Genomic DNA, 18,836 nt, shown 5'->3' on the forward strand with positions numbered 1-18,836 from the left:
CCTCCCGGCTGGAGTACAACCACTTTCCCCAACAGTAGAGGGATCCAGAGCCAGCGTCTGCCTCAGTCTCCCCAACTGTACAAAGGGTGCATGCACGGTCCCGCCGACCTCCCTTCAAGGAAAGTTGGAGGCCGGAGTAGGTCGGGAAGCGCAGAGGCCAACCGCTGGGAGACCCAGTCCCGCCAGGTGGGTGCCGGCCCCGCCCCTGGGGTCTCTTCTGCCCCGCCCCATCCCCTTCTGGGCGTAGCTCACAGCTGCTGCCCCCAGCGGGCTTGTTTGGGCTCTCCCCGGGGTCCTAGTGCCCGCCGTCAAACGACTTCAAACCTCTGAGGCCGTGGGCACCGGCTGTCACTCGCCTGCCCGCGGCCGCCGGTGCCCGGGTGGTCCGACCGCTGAACTCGCCTCGGCTGCCTCTCCAGCCCCCGCCCGTCATGAGAAGCCCGCTCCCCTTGCTCCTTTTCTCCCTGGTTGCCCTTTGTGGGCGAGGTGAGTTCTCTTCGGGGAAGGAGGGAGGGACGCCGGGGTCGGCCAGAGCCCGGCTGGACTGGCCACAGGTGGGAGGGAAGGGAGGGTGTCCGGCACTCAGGGGAGTGGCCCGAGATTGTCCAGGACGAATGGGGGCGTGGGCGGGGCTAAGCCCACTCGCGGCAGCAGGGGCGGGTCAGGATGAGTGGGTCTGCGACGTTTGGGGTGGAGACCGGCTGTCCTCTGCGCGGCCGCCAGGGCCACCCTCCATATGGAGCGCCTTTGGGCTGGGCAGCGGGGCTGAGTGGTACCCGCTTGACAGGCAGCTCTGCTTAATCCCAGCGCTACTGTAGATAGGGAAACTTAGCCTGAGGGTGGGGGGTGGGGCTACCCAAGTGTGTTTGCGGGTGGATCTCCTAGAAAACACACTTTTATGGCACCTCTGCCTCTGGTCACCCACTCCTAGGGGTTGGCCGGCCGGGACAGCCAGCTTGGCTGAGTGCGGGGCTGGTGAAGTGGAGCCTGCCCCTCAGGACCCTGCAGACACCCGGAAGGGAAATCCAGTCAGCCCTTCCCAGGCAGAGTCCAGATATGGTGAGGATTGTCTGCTCCCAGCCTCAGTATCCCCACCTGAGTATCAAGGACTCTTTCAGCTCCTACCCTCCAGCCAAAGCTTGTCCTCCAAGCCCCAGTCAGCCTAGAGGACCAGGGCTATATCTGCCTTGGACAGAGGCACACCACCAGGGGTGTTGGAGGTAAGGGGTAGGGGGACATATGAAGTTCCTATAGGGAAGCGGAGATCTCACCAAAGATGGTGTCTGCACTCCATGTGTGCATCCTGGATCTGTCACCACTTGCTCAGTGACCCTCTCTGGGCCTCAGTTTCCCTATCAGTTCTATGGGGATGACATGCCTTGACTACATACTTAGGGACTCAGATGTGAGTCAGTTGCAGTGTTTCTTAAGTATGGTCCTGGGGCCACCTGCATCAGAAACACCCACTACACATCCCCGGGGCCCCATCCTAGGCTCACAGGATCAGAATCTCCGGAAATGGAGCCTGGGAATCTGAATTTATACAAGTATCCAGGTGATTCTTGCACATGATTGGAGAAGCTACTGATAATATATTGTGAGCTTTTTGTAAAACGTAAAAACCTCAACTTTTTTTTTTTTTTTTTTGGTATGCGGGCCTCTCACTGTTGTGGCCTCTCCCGTTGTGGAGCACAGGCTCCGGATGTGCAGGCTCAGCCGCCATGGCTCACGGGCCCAGCCGCTCCGTGGCATGTGGGATCTTCCCGGACCGGGGCACGAACCCACGTCCCCTGCATTGGCAGGCGGACTCCCAACCACTTGTGCCACCAGGGAAGCCCAAACCTCAACTTTTTGAAAAGAATCCATAGCTGCCTTTTAATAAATACAAATCTCTTGTTCCCTTCCTCAGTTAAGGACAAACATCCGCAACTGAAAATCACTCTGCCTTTTAGATGCCCACTTGCCAAGATTCCACTGACCCTTTACTTTCTGTGGTTTGTATTCCAAACAAATAGGTATTGCCTTTCCATTTTACCAGTATAGATTTTTACCATTAGCTCTGCTTTTTCAGACTGTACACACACTCACACGTTTTAGAATTCCAGCCATGGCTTCCTCTCAGACTGTTAACCCCTTACTGGTGGGGAGCAGTTTTTCCAGAGAAGGCCAAGGAAGGCAAGGCCCTGGACAGAGGCAGGGTGGGCCCACTCCTTCTCAGAATCACTGGGTCATGACTGACCCCTAGTGGTGGCCGCTTTGTGTAACTGTGCCGGCCCCAGGGCTGGGAGGTGACCCCCAACTGTGCCCCAGAAGCTTCCACCTCTTCTGGGCCACCCCTGTCATCTGGGGGTGAGAGGGCCTGTTCCTTGTCTTTTGAACCCAGTAGGCCTCACAGGCATAAAGCAGTAGACTGAAAAGCCTAAACAAATATAGTTTGGAAACCCCTCTGCCCCCCCATGCATGTATACAAGTACAAACACAGGCACAGGCATGAGTACACACTTGGCTGTGGACACCAACATGGCTTCTGCGGGGACAGGCTCCTTACGGGGAAGTTAGCAAGGGCGCGAAAGAAGGCACAGGGGTTAGGGGAGGGCCTCTAACTAGCTCTGCCTCTGACTTGCTGGGACTCCTTAAGTAAGCTCCTCGCCCTCTTTGGTCTCAGTTTCCCCAGATAAGAAATAGAGAGTGAGCTAAATGGTCTAAGGTTTTCGGAACCTCTTTCTCTGGATCCCACAACTGGTCCTCAAGATGGGTGAGGGTCCCTGGGGGCCAGCTGAACGACTGAGAGGCAGGACAGGCCCAAAGGTGAGCAACCTGAGCATCCCAGGTGGGCTTGGAGCAGGAACACAAGCCCCCGCAGCCTGCAGAGCAGCCCATGCCTCTCAGGTACCTAGGTACACCAGCCTCCTGGGGCTGCAGAGATGTGGGATCCAGCCTCCCCCAGCACTGCAGGGCTGGGGGCCAGGAGCCTCAGATTCTGACCCGAGCTGTCCCAGACATGCTTGATGGACTTGGGCAAGTCATACCCTGCTGAAATGATGGGTCAACTCAAATATGTATAATAAAGAGGGGCTATGGGAGAGACCCAGCTATAACCTGGGGCTACAGACTGGCTTCCAGGGTATTCAAGCAGCTGGCCTCTGGGAGGGGGTCCAGGGTATGAGAGGCGGGGCTCAGAATGTAGGCCAAGCATCCACAGGACCCCCTCTGGACAGCCTGGGGCAGGTTGGGGGAGGGACAGTGGGTAGCAGGTGCCCTGGGAGCATCTTTCACAGGCACTAAACGCTGCATTTGCTCCAGATAGGCAATGAGTTGGAAAGTGCATGGAGCAGGCAGGGTGGTGGCTGCTTCCCGTGGCCTCGTGTCCAGCCCAGCACCCACCCAGGAGTCCACCTCAGACTTGCTCTGTCAGGCAGTTTACACTCTGGGCCCTCTGGCCGCATCCAGAGGGTGGGATTTGGTAAAACAGAGTGAACTGGCCCCTCAGCGGAGGATGTAATCCCAGTCCTGGGCCTGGTGAGCCGGCAGACCCAACCCCACCTCCTCAGCCTCCCTTATTCCCTTATCCTTTTCCCACTTTCTTGCTGGCCCCGACACTGTTTCCTCTGCACACCCGCATCTCTTCCCCTGTTCCTGGGGTCTCTTGCTCAGGTGTCCTTGACCTTCCTCTGAGGCTCCCTCTTTCCCAGGCTCCTCCCCAAACTGCCCTTGCCTGACGTCACCAGAGTGAATGATCGAGTTCCTGAACCTCCCCTTCACTCCCAGACGTGTGAGGGAGATGGGACAAAGACCCAAACGCCACATGGCAAGAGATCTGGGCTGTGAAAAGGGGCAGATCTGGGGCTGTGGGAGCTCAGTGGGGCTCCCGGCCAGGTCAGGCTCCTTGCAGGAGGCTGCGTTTGCTGGCTCGCAGGTATGGTTCTGAGCCCAGACCTCTCCTTTAAGCTCCAGACCAGGAGCCAACTGCCAGCTGGACCCCTCCATTTGGTGTCTCAAGGTGCACCCTGAACCCTGTAGGGCCAAGTCTGATCCCAGGAAACTCCCCCTAGCCCAGGCCTTTGCTCTTTTAGTGAAAGCACCACCATCTCCCAGCTCTGCACACAAACCCACGTGTGAATAATACCTCTCCTCCACTACACAGGAGGCTCCCTGAGGGCAGGAGCCAGGGTTTTTGCTGGCTGTTACCCCCAGCGCATAACACAGTGCCTGGCACAAGAAAGACTCTCAGATATTTGAAGGCTGGTCGCCTGGGGGCTGCCCTGGCAGAAGAAAAAGTGTGCTTGAAGATTTAGAAGTGAGACAATGAAGGCCACATGGGGAAGGGAAAGCAGTATATATGGCCAAAATATAGAGTACCTGGGCGTAGAGGTGGAGAGGTAAGAAGAGATCAGGTTGAGGAAGAAATGCTGGTGCCAAGGGGCTTTGGATGCCAAGCCGAAATATTTGGATTTGAATTCTGCCTACAGCTCTGAGAGGTTACGGGCAGGGATGGGCTCTGGTTCAGTAGCTGTAGGAAGACCACTCTGGCACTGAATGGGACATGACGGCAGGGGCAGAGTGGGGGTGGGGAGACCAGCAAGGAGGCTACTGGAAGAGCCTGGGGCAGGGTGGTAGGCCAGGACCAGGAGAGATGGAGAGGGGAGGACAGACTGAGAGATCTGGAAAGTAGAGTAGACAGAACTGCGTGGCCCCTTGGATGAACCAAGGAAGGGGTCAAAACAGATGCCCAGGTTTTGGACTAGATGTCTAGAGCGTGGGGTGCCATTCATTGCCAGACGGAACAGGAGGAGGAAGATGTAGGGCGTGGGAGGAGAGAGCTGAGCTCTGTCTTGGGTAGATTTAATTTGAAGTCTCCAAGGAGAGCCAGGCCTGCCAGCCCCTTAGCTGCTCCAGCTGGCCCCGAGGGCACCTGTGCTCTCTGGCCCTCGCAGCTCTCCCTTTCACTGCCATCAGCTGGATGAGGACCCAGCAGATCTGACTATGTGTTTTCCCAGGGGGCTGCCGCGTGGCCAACGCGGAGGAAAAGCTCATGGATGACCTCCTGAACAAAACCCGCTACAATGACCTGATCCGCCCAGCCACCAGCTCCTCAGAGCTCATCTCCATCCAGCTGCAGCTCTCCCTGGCACAGCTCATCAGTGTGGTAGGTACAGGGGACAGCTGTGCCTTCCCCACGGCTGGACACAGTACGCTACGTGCTCCTCCTATGCATGCTCCCCTCAGAGCTGCTTCCAGGGGCGGGGCTCCAAACCTGCGCGTGGGGATGTGGAAAGGGCCACAGGGAAGATTAACGGTGAGCCATGGTTCCCTCAGGCACCTCCCTCAGCACTCCCTGCGAGGCCCCACATCCACACATCAAGACCTGACAGCCGTACTTTTGCACTCTGTAATCCATTCTTCATTTCCACACCTGCAGTGACCACCCTCATTTACCCAGACCCTCAGTTGGCAACTGCCTCTGGTCCTGTCCCTACACCTGGGCCTCTGTACCCATCGGTTTCTGTACCTAGTTCCTATCTCCCCCCAGTAGGTAGGGGGTATGTGAGGTCATCTGTTGAGCAGACTGGGGGAGATGATAGGGTAGAAGGAGAAGCTTATGGCCACGTTGCAGGCCCACCTTGTCTATGGCAGGCCCACTGGCCGGCTACCCAGTGGACGTTCCTGCCTCACAACTTCTTTGTTAATAAAAGTATGACTTGATATTGGATACTCACTAACTTCATGGGCCCTTCTCCGGCCTCCTTGCCATGTACTGTTAAGTCGTAGCTAACCATGGTAATTCTATTCCTCCAGCCAATAATCAATTAAGGCTTAGGCAAGAGCTATAGCCCTGGCATTGGGATGTAGGGGCTGCCTAAAAGGGCGGGGGTCTCTGGGAAAGTTTTCCTCATACTCAGAAAGGGACCCAAGAAGAGATTTGCCATTTCCTGCCATAGACATTGTCATGTGAAGGTTTTATATTTGGAACTATGGCCTCCATCTTATGATTGTGGGGGAAAAACAAGAGAATCACAGAGTCCTAACATCACTGTCAACAACTAGAATCCTGACATCACTGAATTACTGCATTAACCAACGCTGAAATGATTGGCCTGCTCTCTTATGTGATATAACAGATGTCCTTATTGTTTTAGTCACTCGTAGTTGGATGTTTTGTTGAACATCCAGCTATGCTTGAAGCCAAAGCATTTTAACTGGTTCTGGGATATGGATTGGCAGGTGACTCCAAACTGGGAAACTAGAGTGCACAAAGTGGGCAGGATATCCCTAGCAAAGAGGAAAGCACGTGCAAAGGCACAGACAGCATTTTTGGAATGAAAGAATCATGACTTAGAGGCCAAGTCAGGGGTCTCAAAGTTCAGGCAAATTCCTTAATTTATGCATATGGAAAAAGATCAGATGAACAACCTAGGACCTTGTCCAGGAGTTCTGGCGATGCCAGAAGTAGATCCCAAATTGCCTGACTCCCAGCCCTGCACACTGACTGGCCACTCCTTTTCCCAAGACCTTGCCAGTGCACTGGAAATCCACCGTGCCTCTCCTCCTGAGCCTTGGGAAGCCAACCTATGCGGCTGAGCCTCCTCTGGTCTGGTGGCTGCCTTCTTACTGCCACCCTCTCTCTCTAGCACACTCAGCCCTCACAAACCCGGCCCCTCCAACCTACAGCCCTCACGAAGGCTTTGGCCAGACTAATGGCTGGCTTCCTCCCCTGGGAGGAAGCACAGCCCAAGAATGGGGGAGGGGTGAAAAGTCTGTGCTCTCTGTCCCTCTTCCCTCCAAAGGCCAACTGGAAGGAATAAGTGCTTCCAGCCAGGCCGCCCCCAGGCTGGTGTCTGAGTGTTACTGTCCAGCCAAAGGCTTTTTGCTTAATGGAGTGAGCCCAGCTGCCGCCTTGCAGCTGCCGCCTTGCAGCTGCTGCCCTGGTGAGGGGGAACAGGAAGGCAGCTCTAGCCACACTTCCAGGCTAAGGCTGCCCCTGCCAGATCTGCTCTGTGGTCCCTGTGGGATAACAGAAGTTACCAGAAGGAGGAGGGCACACAGCCTCCAGCCCCATGCCTATGAGTGTAGCACTGTGAGCTGTCATAATCCTGAAAGCTGTGTACAGAACCAATATGAGGTTTGGGGGCTTAGTTTTCCTTTTGTATTTCAGGGCTTGGTTTTCAAGGAGGGAGGGTTATGGGCATGACCAGTTTAAAGATGGAAGTTTCTAGGGAGCAGGCAGGGCATTTGTGCTGTGTAAGGCCAGCAAGCCTTCAGAAGCAGCTCTTTGGGAAGGCCAGGACTGCCTTTGGGAAGGCAGCTGTGGGGGAGTAAAGGGGACTAAGGCACCGGGCTAAAGAAGGAGAGAACTTTCTGGGTGGCAGAAATGTTTTATACCTTGAAAGGAGGTGGGTTACCTGAATAATGCATTGTTAAAACTGATCAAACTGTACCCTTAAGATCTATGCATTTCACTGTATGTGAATTGTACCTCAACTTAAAAAAAAATATTTTTTAAGACAGATGAAGGTTTTCAACTTTCTGTAATGACAGAGTATCTTGTTGCAGATTAACTTTTCCACAAGAACAATTAGAAAAGGGGGACAAAAATGCCTGTCCTCCCCCAAATCTGTTTGAAGGTCTTAGAGAGCTTAGCCAGGACTTGAAGGACCAGGATCCAGGAGGTGACCCTGATAGCTTCTGGTGCTTTTCCTGTCGTTTGATGATTGGTAAACAGTATAGAGCCAAGGGGCTAGGGAGCTGAGTACAGAGTGGTGGCTAAGAGGCTGGGAAGCCTAGCTGAATGCTTGGCACTCTTACAGGGCTAGGATGACACAAATTGGAATTGGAGCCCCACTAAGGAGATGGGGCCTTGGTGAGGACCTTGCAAGGAGCATTGCTAAGAGTCAAAATGAATCAAGAACAGACCAGCCCTCACAAAAACTAAAACCTGCTTTGAACCAGCTCAGTCACAGACTAGATGAAGGTGATCTGTCCCTCTTCTAACTGCCTTCCATAAAGCCAAAGTCAGTCGTCCCTGGCGGCAGATAAAGTCAGATAAAACCTTACTAGGCAGGCAATAAGACAAGACTACATAAGAAAAAACGAAGAGAGAAAAGAAGAGAAACAGACACACAGATGATTCAAATATTGGCGTCATCAGACATAGACTTTTAAATAACTGCCGTTAAGATGGTAAAACTTATGTGTATTTTACCACTATTAAAAATAAACAAAATAAATAAGCATTCTTGAAAAGAAAATGTGATGCATTAATATGTTCAAGAAACTTATAATGATGGAGAATTTAAAATTTATTAGATGGGTTTAATAGCAGATTGGTCATAGCAGAAGAGAAAGTTAATGAACAGGAAGAGAGGTCAATCGAAAATATCTAGACAAATTATAGAAAAAAGAAAGGAAAATACAGAAAAGAAGATAATATGCTACAGGATAAAAATGTCAGGTCTAACGTGTATTTGGAGTTCCAGAAAGAATGGGAATAAAAATAAGAAACAGAGGTTGAAGTGATACTGACTGAGATTTTTCCAAAACTGACTAAAGACATTAAGCTACACATGCAAGAGGCTCTGTGAACCCTATGAGGGGTAAATACAAAGAAAATCATACCCAGGTACATCATACTCAAACTCCTAACAACCAAAGACAAAGAAAATCTTAAAAGCAGTTGGGGGAAACAAAAGTCAGAAGCAACAATAAAACTAACAGCTGAAAATGGAAGCCAGAAAATTGAATGACATTTTTTAAGTGCTGCAAGGAAAAACTGCAAACCTAGAAATATACCACCAGTAAAAATATAATTTAAAATGAAGGTGAGGGCTTCCCTGGTGGCACAGTGGTTAAGAATCTGCCTACCAATGCAAGGGACATGGGTTCAAGCTCTGGTCTGGGAAGATCCCACATGCCACGGAGCAGCTAAGCCTGTGGGCCACAACTACTGAGCCTGAGCACTAGAGCCCGCAAGCCACAACTACTGAGCCCACGTGCCACAACTACTGAAGCCTGTGTGCCTAGAGCCTGTGCTCTACAACAAGAGAAGCCACAACAAGGAGAAGCCCTCACACCACAACGAAGAGTAGACCCCACTCACTGCAACTAGAGAAAGCCTGTGCACAGCAACGGAGACCCAACACAGCCATAAATAAATAAATTTATTTAAAAAAAAAAAAAGGAAGGTGAAATAAAGATGTTTTCAGGAGAGAGAGAGAAAGAATTTAATACAAGAAGACCCAATACGGAAAATGATCCCAGATGGAAATACAGAAATGTAGGAAAGAATGAAGCACAACAGAAAGGGTAAATATATGGGTGAATTTGAATTGATATTGACAGTGTAAGAAAACAGAAAGAAATATCTTGCAAGGTTTTAACTGTATGTAGAATTAGATACATGACAATAACCCAAAAGTAAGGAGGGGGTAGATGAAATTGAAAAGTTCTTGCCTTGTTCTGGAAGTGATGAAAGAACTAATTTATATTAGATGCTAAAAAGTCAAGTATATGCATATTGCAGACTCCAGAGTAACTACCTAAAGAAGAGTCACATTAATATCGGGAGAAATGGGTAATAAAATCGTTAATCTAAAATAAGGCAAGAAAAGAGAGAAAGGGAATAAACAGAAAACAAATAGATGGTAGGTTTAAACCCAAATTTATCAGTAACTACACTGAATGTAAATGGCCTAAATACTCTAATTAAAACAAGACATTTGGGGTTTGGGGAAGACAATTGGCATGCATCCTCTCTCTCCTCTTCCCATCTACCCCTCAACAGTCTGGAATGTGGGTGTAATGACTGGAGCTGCAGCAGTCATTGTGGACCATGCAGATGAGGGCCACACTCTAGGTGTGGTAGAGAAGAAATCTGGAAGGAACCTGGGTCCCTAAGGACTTTGTAGAGCAAAGCCACCGTATTACAGGTATACCTCAGAGATACTGCAGGTTTGGTTTCAGACCACCGCAACACAGTGAATATCACCATAAACCAAGTCACACGACTTTTTTTGGTTTCCCAGTGCATATAAAACTTATGTTTACACTATGCTGTAGTCTATTAAGTGTGCAATAGCATTATGTCTAAAAAACAATGTACATAACTTAATTTTAAAATACTTTATTGCTAAAAAATGCTAACCATCATCTGAGCCTTCAGTGAGTTGTAATATTTTGCAGTAGTAACATCAGAGATACTGATCACAGATCACTGTAACAAATACAGTAATAATGAAAAAGTTTAAAATATTGCAAAAATTACCAAAATGTGACACAGAGACACAAAGTAAGCAAGTGCTGTTTGGAAAAATGGTGCCAATAGATGCTCCACACAGAGTTGCCACAAAACTTTGATTTGGAAAAAATGCAGTGTCTGTGAAGCACAATAAAACGAGGTATGCCTGTATGTCCAAACTGTTACAAGAGAGAAATAAACTTATTTAAGGCAGTGTTACTCTGGCTCTCTGTGACTGGCAACTGAACCTTTTTCTACTGATATGCTTACCTAGTTGAGGATTCAGGAAAGTTTCCTAAAGGAAGTGATTCCCAAGCTGTTATCAAGATGCTGGAAGTTATCTTGGTGAAGAGGAGGCAGGGAAATTGGTACAGACTGAGAGCACAAGACACATTTGGAGAACTAAAGAAGGCCAGGGTCGGGGCGGATGTCAGGGGAAGGGCATAGAATAAAGGTGAAATGAAGCCGGGAAAGTTGGCAAGACCTTGCAGACCCTGTGAAGGAGTTGGATTTTTATTTTATATGTGAAGGAAGCCACAGAAGTGACCTAAGTAAAAATAGGATTAAGGGGGAAATGGCAGGAACTTTGGAAGTTTCTTCTGGCTGCAGAGGAAGAATAGATGTGTGTCTGTATGGGCTATGTGTGCAGAGTGGTCATAGACCAGTTGGGAGGGTCTTGCAGTGGTTCAGGTGAGAGATGGATTATGGTGGCCTGGATTATTGTGAGGATCCTTATATTCTTCAGAAAATATTTATTTCACATCTGATACATCCCAGATACCCTTCTAGGTGCTGTCTGCCCTCAAGGAACTTAGATGCTAGTAGGAGGTGGCATATAATACACAAATAGAGGTGGCCAGTGGTGATAAGAGCTATAAAGAAAAATGAAGCAGGGGTGACGCAGTGGTTAAGAATCCACCTGCCAATGCAGAGGACATGGGTTTGAGCCCTGGTCCGGGAAGATCCCACATGCCGCGGAGCGACTAAGCCCGTGTGCCACAACTACTGAGCCTGCGCTCTAGAGCCCGAGAGCCACAACTACCGCAGCCCGCATGCCTAGAGCCTGTGCTCTGCAACAAAGAGAAGCCACCGCAATGAGAAGCCCGCACACTGCAACAAAGAGTAGCCCCCGCTTGCCACAACTAGAGAAAGCCTGTGCACAGCAACGAAGACCCAACGCAGCCAAAAATTTAATTAATTAATTAATTAATTTAAAAAAAAAGAAGAAGAAAAATGAAGCAGGGAGAGAGGGGAACGGGGTGCTATTTTATGTAGAAAGGTCAGGGAAGACCTGAAGAAAGTGAGGAAGTCAGCTGTGTGGATTTCCAGGAAGAGGGAATAACATGGGCAAAGGCAGAAGCAAAGAGACACGTATAGCTGAAGTGGGATGAGCGAACAGGAAAGTGTTGAGGTAAGAGGTACTAGAGCTAATAGGGATGGAGGTGGGGGAGGGGGGCAGATCATGGATGTCCTTGTAAGCCCTGGTCAGAAGTTTGGCTTTCACTTTAGATGAGATGGGAGGGGAGTGGAGGGTTTCAGCAGAGAGATGTAGTCTGAGGAGCTGAGATTTTAAAAGGATTACCCACGTTGCTCTATAGAGAATAGACTAAAGGCAGGCCAAGGCAGAGCAGGAAGGCCAGTTGGGAGGCTACTGCAATAGTCCAGGTAACAGATGATGGTGGCAGAGGAGATGGGGAGAAGCAGACAAATTTGAGACTCATGTAGGAGGTATAATCTACAGGACTTACTGATGGATCAGAGAGCAAGGGCTCAGGGACAACTGCCAGGTTTCTGGCTTGTGGAATTTATGGCTGGGGGATGCCATTCACTGAGATGGCAATGCCAGTGGAGGCCCACGTCTGGGTGAAGATCATGAGGTTTGTCTCAGGCATGTTGGGTGGGAAATACGTCTGAGCCCTCCGAGGATGTTAAGTTGGTGGTTGGTCACGTGGCCCTGGAGCTCAGAGACTTTTGCTTGATAAAGTGTGGTCTATCACCTCCTAACAGGTGAACTGATAACCTCATTTCCCTCCCCAGAATGAGCGAGAACAGATCATGACCACCAATGTCTGGCTGAAACAGGTAAGTGCCCTGCAGGGTCCCCAGCCCAAGGAGGAGTTTTCTCCAGGGCTGCCCCTTGGCGGCGAGGGACCTACAAGTGACGGGGCCTTGCCTGTCTGCTCAGGAATGGACAGACTACCGCCTGGCCTGGAACAGCTCCCGCTATGAGGGTGTGAACATCCTGAGGATCCCCGCAAAGCGCGTCTGGCTGCCTGACATCGTGCTTTACAACAAGTTAAGTGGCAGGGCTGGCCAAGGTGGTGAGGGCCAGGCCTCCAGTCCTGTGCTTCACCCAGACTTCCAAGCTGTCAGGCTGCAAGAGGAATCAGAGATGAGCAGAGCCAGCACCCTCAGTTACAGATGGGGAATTGGAGGCCAGAGATGGGGAGGGCCTTGCGACTCACTCAGGCACAGCTGGGACCAGGGCCACCATCCTGACCCCAAGTGCATTGTTCTTTCTGTCCTCCATACTGTCCTCTTTCTTTTTAAACTTGCTTTTTAATTTATTTATTTATTTATTTATTTTTGGCTGTGTTGCGTCTTCGTTTCTGTGCGAGGGCTTTCTCTAGTTGCGGCAAGCGGGGGCCACTCTTCATTGTGGAGCTTGGGCCTCTCACTATTGCGGCCTCTCTTGTTGCGGAGCATAGGCTCCAGGCGCGCAGGCTCGGTAGTTGTGGTTCACGGGCCTAGTTGCTCCGCGGCACGTGGGATCTTCCCAGACCAGGGCTCGAACCCGTGTCCCCTGCATTGGCAGGCAGATTCTCAACCACTGAGCCACCAGGGAAGACCCATACTGTCCTTTCTGACCTTCGGTTGCTTTATCAGTGTTAGGTGTTGGTAGCATGGACTTGATATGCATAAATATCTCAGGTAGGTGGAGGGGGATAAAGAGACTTCCCAGGTCGTAGTTGTACCAGCAGAAGCGAGAAATGATTAGGAGTAGGTGGTCTAAGGACAGAAAGACCTGACTTCAAATCTTAGCTGTACTGCTTACTAGTTTTCTGACCTTGAAGAGGACAACTAACTTCTCTGAGCCTTGTTTTTCCCATCTGTAAAATGGGGATGATAATAATATCTACTTCACTGGACTGCTGTGAGTCTTAAATGAGCAAATCTATGTAAAGCCTTCATGCTGTTTCATGTCAGGGCTCTCGCCACCAGGCAGTTGCCAAGTAAAGCAGGCCTTTCCAGTGAGGGCATGGGGGTTTGGAAGAGTGATTAGTGAGAAATAATCCTGCAGGGCTCTTTGGCGAGTTCTAAGAACAGCCAGGCATCATCTATGGATTTCATGATATTCTCATCCATGCCCTGTCCCCACCCCCAGTGCCGACGGTACCTACGAAGTGTCTCTCTATACCAATGTGGTGGTCCACTCCAATGGCAGCATCATGTGGCTGCCCCCTGCCATCTACAAGAGTGCCTGCAAGATCGAGGTGAAGCACTTCCCCTTTGACCAGCAGAACTGCACCCTCAAGTTCCGCTCTTGGACCTACGACCACACAGAGATCGACATGGTCCTCAAGTCACCCACGGCCAGCATGGATGACTTCACCCCCAGTGGTGAATGGGACATAGTCGCCCTCCCTGGGCGAAGGACGGTGAACCCTCAGGACCCCAGCTACGTAGACGTGACTTACGACGTCATCATCAAGCGCAAGCCACTCTTCTACACCATCAACCTCATCATCCCCTGCGTGCTCATCACCTCCCTGGCCATCCTCGTCTTCTACCTGCCCTCCGACTGCGGTGAGAAGATGACGCTGTGCATCTCCGTGCTGCTGGCGCTCACCGTCTTCCTGCTGCTCATCTCCAAGATCGTGCCGCCCACCTCCCTCGACGTGCCGCTCATCGGCAAATACCTCATGTTCACCATGGTGCTGGTTACCTTCTCCATCGTCACCAGCGTCTGTGTGCTCAATGTGCACCACCGCTCACCCAGCACACACACCATGGCGCCCTGGGTCAAGCGCTGCTTCCTACACAAGCTGCCCACTTTCCTTTTCATGAAGCGCCCTGACAGCAGCCCCTCCAGGGCCCCCCAGCCCAGCCAGGCTCACCTGACCAAGTCCAAGGCTGCCACCACCGCCTCGGCCATGGGCCCCACCAGCTCCTCCAACCTCTGTGGGAACTCCATGTACTTTGTGAACCCTGCCTCTGCAGCTCCCAAGTCTCCAGCCGGCTCTGACTCAGCGGGTATCCCCAGGGATTTCCGGCTGAGGTCTTCTGGGAGGTTCAAGCAGGATGTGCAGGAGGCTTTAGAGGGTATCAGCTTCATTGCCCAGCACATGAAGAGTGACGATCAGGACCAGAGTGTAAGTTGCTAGCCCAGCCCCCAACACCTGCCCAGTGGAAGAGGCTGAGATAATATAGTCAGTTTCCCATTTCCGGAAGTTAATTCATGAGACAAGGGTTCTCAAACTCTTTGTTTGAATAAGGAATCCAAGACTGAAATGAGTTTTATTCTAGTTTCGTGCATCGAGGGATAGGAAGGAAGTACAAGTGATCCTTTTTGGTTTGTTGTGGGTTCCCCAAAAGCAGAGCCTGATATGAGCACCTGGGCAGAGGGAGTTTTTTGAGAAGTGATCCCAGGAAGCACAGTGAGGAAGTGGAGAAAGTGAGACAGGGAAAGGCCGAAAGGCAATGTCGGTATCAGTGAGCAGGAGACTGCCACGGGCTCTGGGGGCTCGTCCAGTTAGAGAGCCTCTGCAGAAGCCGGAAGCATGGAAGCAAGCCTCAGAATCATCCCCCAGGAGGGAGGAGGGTATTTGCCCATTAGCTCCCATCCCCAAGGCTCCGCAGTAACCTTGGGGGCATTAACTCCCCTGCACTTCCTGGTTTTGCCATCTGGTTGTGGAGCAAGCAGTTTTGGTGCTAGAGAAAGCCCTGGGGCAGAGAAGAGAAGAGAAGCAGGCAGAAAATGGAAGGCTGTCCTGGGCTGGAAAATGATTCTGCAGCCTTTAGGGACACAGGTGGGCCAGGGCACCAAGGGTATATGCTCCCATCCTTGTCAGGCTTGCCAAGAAGCCATACAAACATTTATAACTCTTAGGAGTATAGAACCATCCATTTAAATATTATTGCTACCAGGATAATAAATTGTCAAGTACAATTACAGATTTCTAAAAAGAGGTTAAGTTTACTTCCACAGGACAAAGCCGTGAGCTCTAGAGTTTAGGTGCCTTGACTGACTCCTCTGAACAAGTTAATGCTTCAAAGGACAATTTTATAACTAAACACAGAATGTGACGGTACGGTTAGAAATTTTCACACACATTTCCAGACTGGGTTGGAGAACAAATTTCAGAGTCTTGGGAATGTTCACATTTTAACACCTCATCAAATCAGATTCTTTGAACAGGTTTTTACGCCACAACGTGCAGCTGCATGCGAAAAAGAGGGCATCACCTTGTTCTTACCTTTCTGGGATTCCTTTTCACTAGCCACATTCTCAAGGGAAAGCACAGGGATTCCATTATTTAGTGCCAAGAGAAAAAAGCAGGGTGGAAAAGCTCCAAAATCACACTGTGAAAAAAAGAAAGAACTGCTAACAAGCGGAATGTAGGACACAAGTTTTTCTGCACCCTTGTCCTCAGAGTGTGGTCCTTGGACCAGCAGCACCGGTCTCACCTGGGAGCTGTTTAGAAACGCTGCATCTCAGGCCCCACCCCAGACCTGCTGGCTCAGCAGCTACATTTTCACCAGATCCCCAGGGGATTCCTAGGCTCGGTCCAGTTTGAGAAGCACAGCTCTATAGGATTATCAGATTTCACTTTCTAAAAAATTAATTTAATTATGCTTGCTTTAGTACAGATCCATTCAGTAGCTCAGCATCACCTAATTCATTGACTCCCAAATATTAATATACAGACTGGGGCCCTCCTGGCTAATCAGGAACCACTTGGGCAACTTTTCAAAATACAGCTTTGGGGCCACCTCTTCTGACTGAGCTGGGATCTCTGTGGGAGGTTGTCCAGCAGCTGCATTTTTCACCAGATTGCCGCTGGTTCCTGTGCATATGCAGGTTGAGAAACTGGTCTCCTGCAGCCCTGGCTGAGCCACCCGCATCCTGAGCTCTCTCTTCTAAAGGTCTCACCACCCCCTAGACACTCACAGGCCTCTGCCTCTTTCTTACTCAATTAATTAAAAGCATTTTGTGGGAAGGAGCCGGGCAGGGCCCACAGTTATTATATTTGCCAGTGTTCATTGAGCTCCAACCACACATCAGGCACTCTACCAGGACGTGACATACGTTACTGCTAATTCTGCCAGGAACCTGTGAAGTGTCATTTACTTGAATCCCGAGTCTACAATAGAAAAAAAAGCTAGGCCCAGAGAGGCTCATTAACTTGCCCAAGGTCACACAGCTGGCACAGAGCAGAGCCAAGCTCCATACTCAGATCTTTCTGATGTCATTAACATTCCTTGCCCTTCGCAGTGCCTTGCCCTGAACTGACACACATGGGGGCCTTACTGGTTGATCAACTTTCTCATGTCTAGCTGGAGAGAAGAGGCTTTCTTCCCTTCCAGAGCATGCCCACCCCTAAGCCAGCCTGAGCTGTTTCTCATCTTCAGCACTTTCACCCTCCCTGGTGATTAACTGGTCACTATAAATAGCACAAAAATATAAAAAGAGGGGAAAAGACGCGTACACACATGCACACACGCGCGTGCGCGTACACACATGCACACACGCGCGTGCGCGCGCGCACACACACGGTTGTTTGCAGTTAGGGCTGTCATAAAGAAACCCAAGAGTGCTGTGTGGAAAGTGGGCGGTGCCTGCTGCATCTAGGAAACACAGCAGCTGTGTTTGGCTGGGGGTGTGGGGCTGGTTGAGCAGGGATCATCCTGGAGGGGAGATGCACACCACTGACCAGGGCTCTGACAAATTGGGTCACTGACATCGCTTGCCCATTGCTGCCCGAATTTCCAGCTCCAGAGCCCCTGCTGAGTTCTGCTGATGCAGCCACTCTCCACCAGGACAAGTACGCATGCAGAAGGATCCAGACAGGCTGGGGTGTGAAAGCGGGTGAGGGGAAGGGAGACCAGAATGCTGGGTCTCTCTGGGGGCATCTCCCCCAGGCCAAGGAGGCAGGCACATCTGTGGTGGCACCTCAGGAGGCTAGCCATGTTTCTGCCAATCCTATACCCCACACCTGGGCCTGAGAAGATGGAGGGCAGGGAAGGAGGTAGAGAGAAACCCAGATGATGTGGAAGGAGGCTGGGTCTTAATTACAGGAACTAGCAGATACTGCCATTAATGGAACTGAGCAAACAGGATTTCCAGGTGTCCTGCGGGTCCCATTGCCCAACCCCCTCTCAGCTAGGTGCACCTCAAGTCTTCCTTTGGGCAAAGCCAGCTCAGGCAGGGGGCTTGGGGTGAAAATGAGAGCAGGGGCCTTGTGATCCTCAGGTTTCATTCCCCTTATTTATAATCCAGTTTGGTTTCGAATCACATATGTGGCGTTAATAACCCCTTCCATTCCTAACCTTCCCATACAGCCAGTGGCTCCCTAATGCCATGCAGGGCGGGTAGGGGTGGATTGAGGACCCGAGAGGCACCCAGGTACCCAGCTGAAAGACCAGCCTCAGACTCAGAACTTACCACTCCATGTTCTAAGTGGCCTACGGGGTCCCTGGCCAGATAGTGAGGCCCCAGCTCGGGGGATGAGGGAAAGCAGGGAGGACCTCCGTGCTCGGCGCCTGTAACCGGCCCCTCTGTCTGCCCACAGGTCATTGAGGACTGGAAGTACGTGGCCATGGTGGTGGACCGGCTGTTCCTGTGGGTGTTCGTGGTTGTGTGTGTGCTCGGCACTGTGGGGCTCTTCCTACCTCCCCTCTTCCAGACCCACACACCTTCTGAAGGGCCCTAGGCTGCCCTGCATGTCTGAGGCCCCCAGGATGTGGGGTGAGATGATGTGAGTGGCCAGACGGACAGTCTGCTGCTTCCTTCTGGGTCACGGCTGATGAGGCCCTAAATAAATGAGTCTGTCAGCCATCAGCCCCATCAAACAGCCATGGCCATGGGAGGGGCAAGGATGAGGGCGGCCTGGACCGTCCTCTCTGAAGGCCTTGGAGGAACCCCAGGAAACCCGCTTCAGGAGGGTCTTTGGGCAACTTAATTCCGGCCTGGCTTCCTTCCCTGCAGCAGGCACTGGGGATAAAGATGCGTGTAGCAGTGGCACCCACAGTGTGCCAGGTATCTGGTCTGCGTGCCCGCTTACCTCCCACTCCATCTCCGTCCACTCATCCTTGTCCACTGGGTTCACTGGCCTTCTTTTAGTCCCTCACATGCTTCAAGATCTTCCCAGCCTAGAGCCTCTGCATTTGCTGTATATTCTACCCAAACCTTCTTCCCCAGATGTCTCGTAAGCTCTTCCCGCGGCTGCATCATTCAGGGCTCTGCTCCAATCCATCATTTTTTCCAATGTCACCTCCCCCAGGGGCCTTCCCCAGTCACTCATCCCAAACATTCTCCCCACAGCCACGTTACCCCGACACCTTCCTCCAGCAGCCCTCGGTACCCGAGGCTCTCACCCGCTAG

The 18,836-nt window shown here is 51.2% G+C and overlaps 1 protein-coding gene across 1 annotated transcript; it reads left to right on the forward strand.

Moving 5' to 3' along the window:
• The first annotated feature begins 431 nt into the window (after positions 1-431).
• CHRNB4 (cholinergic receptor nicotinic beta 4 subunit) lies at positions 432-18,836 on the forward strand. Its single transcript, XM_007471854.1, is given in 7 exon segments — positions 432-486; positions 4,998-5,146; positions 12,269-12,313; positions 12,417-12,526; positions 13,617-14,604; positions 18,025-18,165; positions 18,777-18,836. Coding segments are annotated over 7 exon segments (1,548 nt in total).

Source organism: Lipotes vexillifer, unplaced genomic scaffold (genome assembly GCF_000442215.2).
Source record: "Lipotes vexillifer unplaced genomic scaffold, Lipotes_vexillifer_v1.1 scaffold334, whole genome shotgun sequence".
NCBI lineage: Eukaryota > Metazoa > Chordata > Mammalia > Artiodactyla > Lipotidae > Lipotes > Lipotes vexillifer.